At 62.9% G+C, this 8,002-nt stretch overlaps 1 protein-coding gene across 1 annotated transcript; it reads right to left on the reverse strand.

Moving 5' to 3' along the window:
• Positions 1 to 99: 99 nt before the first annotated feature.
• BLOC1S1 (biogenesis of lysosomal organelles complex 1 subunit 1) lies at positions 100 to 2,077 on the reverse strand. Its single transcript, XM_068921136.1, has 4 exons — positions 1,920 to 2,077; positions 1,428 to 1,500; positions 1,070 to 1,202; positions 100 to 421 (listed from the first exon to the last, which is right to left on the reverse strand). The coding sequence occupies exons 1-4, from the start codon at positions 1,978 to 1,980 to the stop codon at positions 311 to 313; spliced, it is 378 nt and encodes a 125-aa protein (XP_068777237.1). The 5' UTR covers positions 1,981 to 2,077; the 3' UTR covers positions 100 to 310.
• Between the last annotated feature and the right edge of the window lie 5,925 nt (positions 2,078 to 8,002).

Genomic DNA, 8,002 nt, shown 5'->3' on the forward strand with positions numbered 1-8,002 from the left:
AGGGGGCTTAGGAGGGGGCAGCTGAGGGCTGTGCCAGGGCCCCAACGCCAGGCATGCGCCTGTCCCACCTCCCCAGCTGGCGACGCTTTCGCACGCAGCTCGGTTCGACCACTCTGCTTTATTCTGTTCCCCTCCAGGTCCCCGTCACTCAGGGCAGGGGGGCGCTGGGGCAGGGCAGGCGCCGGCTGGGACGTGGCTGAGAGCTGCTGCGGCTTTGCGGCAGGGTTATCAGGCAGGAACAGCGCCGGGCAGGGCGGCGGGAGCGGCTCCGGCGCCGGGGGCCAGCATGGTGGCGGCCGGACCCTGCGGCTCAGGAGCAGGACGGCTGCAGCTGCCCCTTGTACACGTACTCCAGGGCGGTGGCGATGGTCCGCATGTCCATCTCGATGCTGCGGGCCCAGTTCTCCACGTCGCCGATCTCCTGTGAGCACAGGGGAGCTGTCAGGGAGCTGCCAGCAGGACGGGGCGGTGGGGCTCCAGCCCTGCCTTGGTTTCCCTCCAGCAGCCAGAGCCCTGGGGGGAACGGGGGCCGGCCGGGACCCTGGGGGGCTGGCTGGGACGCCGTGGTGAGACCCTGCAGCAAGTTGCTGGCAGATGGCGCTCCCAGCCCGCTCGAGCAGCGAACGATGGGGCCGGGGGAGGCAGCCCACCCCACGCCGGGCTGAGTGCCCCCGGCGCCGTGGGGAGGTGAGCAGGGGGCCGGGGCGGGCACAGACGTGGCCCAGTCCCCTGGTGCCAGGTGGGCACGGGTGACGCAGGGGGTTTCCCGTGGAGCCGCCTTCTCCGTGGGCATCACAAAGGCGGCTTTGAGGGCTGCAGCTGACCTAGCTGAACGGGCTGATTCTCCGTGTTGGAGCCAGGGAAATAACCCCGGGTAGAGTCTGACCGGATGCCGTGGGGTGGGAGGAGACCCCCTAGCACATGTTTGGGCCCCTGCTCCCCTTCTGGGCAGGGGACCAGGACCGTCCCAGCTGGGCGCCCCCGGGGCCGGGGGTGGGGAGCAGAGCACGGATTAACTCCCCGCGGCCCCGCTGGGAGCCGGGCCCAGTGGCGGGGCGGCTGCACCGACCTTCAGCGCCTGGTTGAAGTTCTCCACCATGGTGATCCACTGGCCCGTCTGCTTGGCGAACTGCGCGGCCTGGATCTGCAGCGTCTTCACCTCGTGGTCCAGCTTCCTCTGGTTCACGTAGGCCTGGGCGACCCTGGGAGGAGACGGCGGGTGAGCGCGGGGCCGGAGCCCGGTCCGGGCTGCAGGACAGAGGCAGGTCCCTGGGGTGGTGGTGGCGGGGGGGGGGGCAGCAGCGGCCGCTGGGAGCCGCCGCGCAGGGGACGTTCCCAAGCTTGGAAGGAGCCCGACGAGCTCGGCCGCGTCTGGGAAGCGTGAGCGGGGCCCGGGAAGGGAGGCGGGGGGGGCGCGGCGCGCTCACCCGACGTTGAGGTGATCCACCAGGGCCTCGGTCAGGCAGGTGGCGGCGGCGATGGCCTCCTTGCGCCTCCGCTCTGCGGGGAAACGTGGCGCCCGTCAGGCGACCGAGGGGGGGGCTGCAGGGTCCTGCTCCCCCCCCCGCCCCCCCAGAACCAGGCCCAAACCCGCCCTGTGTCCCGCATCCAAGGATAGGCAGGAGGGGGGAGTGACGTCACCGGTGTGCAGCATGACGTCAGCGAGCCGGGTACTGACATCACCGCACAGCGTTAGGGCAGCCCCCACCCCGCCCCTTCCAGGGCGCGGGGCGGGCCCTTCCCCACCCCTGCCCTGAGTGACGGTTCTCTGGACCAATAGGATCCCCCCTCCGGCCGAGCAGCCCGCCCGTGAGTGACAGCTCCCCCCGCCAATAGGATCCTCGCTACGCCGGGCGCGGCCCGAGGGGAGCCGCTCTCCATGGCGGCGGCGGGGGCCGCGGGGTCCCGCCGGGCCTCACCTTGCAGCTCCTTCCGCTCGCTCTGCCGGGCCTGGTGCTCCTTCAGCAGCCGCGACAACATGGCGGGGCCCGGCACCGCACCGGCACCGGCACCAGGCCGCACCGTACCGCGCCGCCCCCGCCACCACGTGACCGCCCACGTGACCGCCCCGCCCCAGCCGCGGCTATGGCGGCCCGGGGGGGCCAGAAAGGCTCGGGGGTGGCTTGAGGGGCCCAAAGGGGCTGTAGGGGCCCGGTTGGCGGTCTTTGGGGGCTGTAGGGGCCCAAAGGGGCTATAGGGACCCGGTTGGTGGTCTGTGGGGGCTGTAGGGGCCTGGTTGGTGGGCTGCAGGGGCCTAAGGGGGCTATAGGGACCTGGCTGGTGGGCTGCAGGGGCCCAAGGGGGCTATAGGGGCCCGGTTGGTGGTCTGTAGGGGCCCAAAGGGGCTATAGGGACCCGGTTGGCGGTCTGTGGGGGCTGTAGGGGCCTGGTTGGTGGGCTGCAGGGGCCCAAGGGGGCTATAGGGACCTGGCTGGTGGTCTAGGGGGGCTGTAGGGGATCAAGATGGCTATAGGGGTCTTTCTGGGAGCCTGAGGGGGCTGTAGGGGCCCAGCTGGCAAACTATGGGGACCTGAGGGGGCTATAGGGGTCTGGCTGGTGGCCTGAGGGGGCTGTAGGGGCCCAGCTGGCAAACTATGGGGACCTGAGGGGGCTATAGGGGCTCAGCTGACAAACTGGGGGGGCCTGAAGGGGCTGTAGGGGCCTGGCTGGGGTATAGTGGCCTGTGGAGGCTATAGGAGACGGTGGGAGTTATAAGGACTTAGCTAGTGGTCTTTGGGGGCTATAGGGGCCTGACTGGGGCAGTGGGGAAATGGGGGCTTAGCTGGGGGTGGGGGTACTGTAGGAGCCCAGCAGGGGGGTTGGGGCCTGTGGGTGCTCTAGGCAGCCAGCTGGGCCAGTAGGGACCTATGGGCACTATAGGGGCTCAGCTAGGGGTGTGAAGGCCTGTGGGGATGTCTGGGTGCTAAGGGGCCCAGGCAGGCTTCTGGGTGCTATAGGGGCTTGCTGAGGGTGTGGGGGCCTGTGGGTATCTATAGGAGCCCATGTGGGCTATGCAGAGATGCAGCTGAGGCCAGGAGAGGCCAGGTGATTTCCGAACGACTTCAGCACACGTCTTCTAAATCCTGTTTTACTTCCCTGACCGCTGGACCAACCCACTCTGCGGGAGAACAGGAATTCCCAGGCTCTCCTTCCTTGCTGTGGTGGGACCAAGGTTTTGTCTGAATCTCCTGTGCGCAAGTAATGTGCAATTGCCCTTAGCAAGGCTTCTCAATGTCAGGCATGGATGATTTGGCTATAATGGATAGCACTGGTAGCAGGAGAAATGAAGTGGCAAAGGATGGGGGGAGAGCCTGCCAGGCGCTAAAGATGTGAGTGTTAGCCAGCCAAGTGCACTATGGAAATTAAATTGGACTGCAGAGCACTCCAGCACTGCGTTGTGACAGAAGAGTGAGTTGGCAGAAATACTTAGATGTGTCTGATCTCACTGGCTTTAATCAGCTTTAGACGTGGAATAAGGCAGATCTGTTGGACGGGCGCCGGCTGGCCTCAGTGGTGGAGGACGGTCAGGAGAGGGAAGATCTTGTCATCCCCTCGGAGTGGCCAGGGGCAGGGAGTATCAGGAAAGTGAAAAGTGTGGCCTAGAAAAGGCTGAGAGGACAGCAACTGCAGGGGGTGGGGGGAGGTAGGGGCTGTGCTTATCCAGCTCAGTACTGGCAAGGCACGCAGGGCTTGAGTCACTCTGACGGGCTTGGGGTGAAGGCAGCACAAAGTGGTGCCTTTTTGCAGCCTCACTGTTGACTGTTTCTTCTTGAGCTTTCTACAGGGCAGTTCTGGCAGGGATCGCTCACTCAATCACCGCTGAAGCGCAGCCCTTTGAGGAGTGCGATGTGCGTGCCGTAAGCTGGAGCAAGCGTTCAGTGGAGGAACAGAGAGGAAGCAATTCAATCAATTGTAAGCAAGAAAGTTGTCTCTCTGAGCAGTCTTAGCTCCCTTCTGAAAGGGGTCTTTGCATCCCAGCTGGAATCTCACTGTGGATTTAATTCCTCGTTCTTCTGGTATCCTGTTGCCTTCATGCTCTGAGCTGGTGACCCGGAGGCACTCTGGCTACAGTTGCAGGAACTCAAGTGTAAGACATGGCCAAAGATAAACCAGTGAATGGGTAAAAATAACCCCTGCTTACTCCCCACACGCCTGTCCGATATCAGCCTGCTCCAGTTACACAAACAAGTCCTTGCCTGCAGAAGCCCGTGCAGCCATGGGAAGGGCAGAGGAATTTGTTTTGCTGTTTTTGTCGTTGGCTACTGCAAGTGCTGGATTAACGGAGGTGCTGTGGGGCAGAGCGTGCTCTGGGTCTGTGTGTGGTGGAGCGGCTCGGCTCCCCGCTGTGCTTGGGCTTGGCGTGTGTCAAGGTCAGTTGCTGCTTGTGAGAGGTGTGGGTGTATCTTGGGGGTGGGGTGCTGTCTGCTCGGGGCTCACAGAAGTTGTTAAGGAGTCTTGTTGTTTGGAGGGATAATTCATGGCGGCTTCTCCCACCCACAGGAGCTCCAGCACAAAGCTCTGCCGGCCGAACTGTGCTGACCCAGTAGCTGCCCTTCCTTCCACAGGAATGAAGTAGTGAACAGCAGCAGCCTGTGAGGAGCTTTGCTGGTAACAGTTAACACCTCCTTGGAGTGTACGTGGGACTTTACACCTCTCTGAGGTGTAGTCTCTGGCTCTCTGCGCACTTTGGGATGCGCCACAGCTTCCGTTTCTGAAACTATGTCTGACAACAAAGACACGCTCTTATGTCTTTGAGAGAGCGGCAATCTGACCACAGCCAAGGCTGTGGGTGTGCAGCAGCCGCTCCTGAGTGCAGCTCCTCTGCCCTCCGCTGTCCTCTCTCTCCTCTCCTGCCTTCCTTCTGCAGGAGGGTGCTCCGTGGAGGGGTTGTGGGAGCTTGGAATTGATTCAGCCCATTAACAGAGCTAATGGAGCTGGTGAAGTGGTTTGGCCGCTCTCGCAAACTGGAGGAGTTCTTGGGAGCGTTTCTCTCCCTCCCTCCATCTGTTTGGAAGCGAGTGGTGATCCTCTCCCTCCTCCCCTGTGTCCTGAGCTCTGCTCCCATCTCTGTCTTGCTCCCTGACTTCAGCTATTCAGAAGCCGGTGGGGTGATGCTGCAGCTTCCAGGAGCTGAGGGTTCAAATCCAAGAAAGGGCTTGGAGTGAAGTGAATCCTCTAAACAAGGAAGTCTTTTCTCATGACACGTGAGTTACTGTTTAACACCCCCCCCCCCCGCCTTTCATTCTCACCCCAACCGAAAAAAACCCCTTCGTGTTTCATGCCTGAGCCTGCGGGAACAATGTCCTGATGGGTGAGTCGGGCCTGGAGAAAGCGCTCCCTTCTGGAAACCAAGCCTCATTTGGAAGTTGGCCCTTGTATCGAAAATAAAATTCTCATGAGACAACACTGAGGGTGTAACACAGTCTGTAGCGATTCCAAGGAGCATCAGCGAGCACGTATGTGTGCACGCACTCCCGCTCTCACTACTGTCCGTTCATCTGGAGGTAGTAACAGCAGCCCCCGTTTGTACAATGCCTCGCGTGGTGCGGCCGTGCCGAGATTCAGTTGCCGGCTGCTGAAAGGCAGCTGGTGCTGGGGAGGAACGTGGCTGTTCCCAGCACACGCACAGCCCAGGAAGGACCAGAAGGTGGGGAGGTGTCTGGTTCTCAATTCACAAAACGTTTTTTTGGGCTGGAATTCCCCTACCCGCTGGGCCTCTACCCTGAAGCAGATTGTTGACAGGGGGGTCAAGCCTCCAAGGAAGTAGTGGATTTGCCATCTCTTGATGATTCCTAATCCAGACCAGCTGCCGTTCTCAGGCACGTTAGCCAAACAAGTTACTGAGCTCAGCGTGGGGAAGTAGGATGAATTCCCGGGCTGGGAAGTCGCAGTGGCTGCTCCAGCGGTCCGTCCTGGCTGAGCTCATGCGCTGAGCGATGATTTCTTTAAATGCTGCTCAGCAGAAAAACCGGAGCATGGAGCAGAAGGCAGGGCTGGCAGCTCTGCGTATCTTTGCGCAGCGGCTGCTGCTCCCCAGAAGCCTGAGCTCCCGGAGCCCTGTGATGCTATTAGGGAGTTGGGTTGAGCTTGGTGGGGGGAAAAGTGAATTTGTAGGCTTGCTTGGGAGGAGGATGGCTTGGGAATATGACACCCATTAAGGTTTCAGGATCCAGACACTGATGGGGGCCTGTAAACTCATTTATTTTGAAGCTCGTGGTCTTGGTGCTGGGAGGAGAGCAGGGTGAGCCCTGCTTTCCCCACTGTTGGAGATGCGTGCTGGGACCCCTCGCCTCCCCTGCTGTTCCCCCTCCCTGCTCGCGGGCACCGCGCTGACGCCTCGGTGAGATCAGACGCTTTGCTCAGGGTCCCCTCGGTGCCGAGGGACTGCAGCGTTAGCCCAGGTCATGTTTTAATTTAGACCGGCCGCTCATCTCGCTTCCCGACCGCAACCACCTTCTTTTCTATTTATACCAGCCTGATGCTCCGCTGATGCCATCCCCTCTCGGCAGACGGGCAATTCACAGCGATTGCTGAAAGAGGAGAGGCCGAAGGGGAATTCTGGGCTCCGAGCTCAGCCCGCGGCGCGGCTCGCCCGCGTTTCTGCACGAGGGGGAGGGCAGGTGAGGCACGGCGGGGGTTAACGGAGCCTGAGCAGCCCGGTGGGACAGGGCTGAACTGGGTCCGTTCCCTCCTTCCCCTCCCAGGAAGCGATGCTCCCTTTCCCACGTCAGCAGGGATATTAGAAAGGATGCTGGATCGCAGAAGGGGAAAGGGCAGGCGAGCCGTGGGGAGGGCTGGGTGGGGGCCAGGCCGGTGGGAAGGGGCTGCCAGCAGGCCGGGGCTCCGGGGCGCCTCCTGGGCGCGGGTCCCGCGAGCTGGGGGCCGAGCCCGCCGGCGGGGCCAGCTCATGCTCCCGCGTCCAGGGCCGAGCCGGAGCTAATTCACACGGCCGGAGCGGCCTTGCCAACTCACAAATATCTTCGCAGGCCTTTGGAGAGCGGGAGCGGTTAAAAATAGCCAGTGTGCTGGAAAATATGACGGCCCCCGTTTCTCCCTTCCCCTCTGAGCTCCCGTTTGGGGCACAGGGCAGCGCTCGAGCTGCAGCCGCTGGCCCCCGCGGCCGAAGTGCGTCCATGCGGCAGCGGGTCCCGCATGGGTTTGCGCCCGGGGTGGCCGAGACGGCCCCTGGGTGCGGCGTGGCAGCTGCCCCGCGAGCAAACAGCCCCCGCGCAGCCGCCATGCAGGATCGGGGTGCCGGGGCATTGCTGCAGGATGGGGGTGCCAGGGTATCGGGGGGGGTCACCGCTGGTGTTGGGGTATCGCCTCTGGGCGAAGGCCCGCAAAGAGCGGCGGGGAGGGGTGTCACTGCGGCAAGACTGGCTCAGGGCAGCGTGGCAAAATCAAGGTCAGCAAACAGCTCGCGAGCGCTCTTTGGTGCATCGGCGCCTGGGAAGGCTCCAGGCTTGGAGCGCTGCCTTGTGCCTCTCCCCGCGCCCGGGGCCGCCTGCCTCCGGCCAGCCCCGGCGGAGCGCAGCGTGCCCGGCTCTCGTCGGACGCGGCAGCGGACGAGCTGCGGTTTGCGGGTCGGAGAAACCCTGTGGGGCTGCCGGTCCCCGGGGGCTGTGCTTGCACCGGGGAGGTCTCCGAGCAGCAGCTCCCGGGAGGCGGCCGGGCCATGGGGATGCCTGCTGCTGCGTGTGTGTGCGAGCTGATGGCGCGCAGCGCGGGGTGCACCACACTGTCACGTGCTGTGCAGCATGGGGTGCGATGCCCTGTGATACGCCGTGCAGCTTGGTGTGCAATACACTGCATTACGCTGTGATATGGAGTGCAATACGCTGTGATATGGGGTGCAATACACTGTGATAAGCTGTGATACAGGGTGTAATACTGCGATATGCTGTGCAGCATGGGGCATGGTACAGCATGTGATACGCTGTGATATGCCGTGTAGCACAGCGTGTGGTCTGGTGTGCGAAGTGCTGTACTGCACGGTCTGGTG

This window comes from Struthio camelus, chromosome 28, assembly GCF_040807025.1.
Source record: "Struthio camelus isolate bStrCam1 chromosome 28, bStrCam1.hap1, whole genome shotgun sequence".
NCBI classification, from domain to species: Eukaryota; Metazoa; Chordata; class Aves; order Struthioniformes; family Struthionidae; genus Struthio; species Struthio camelus.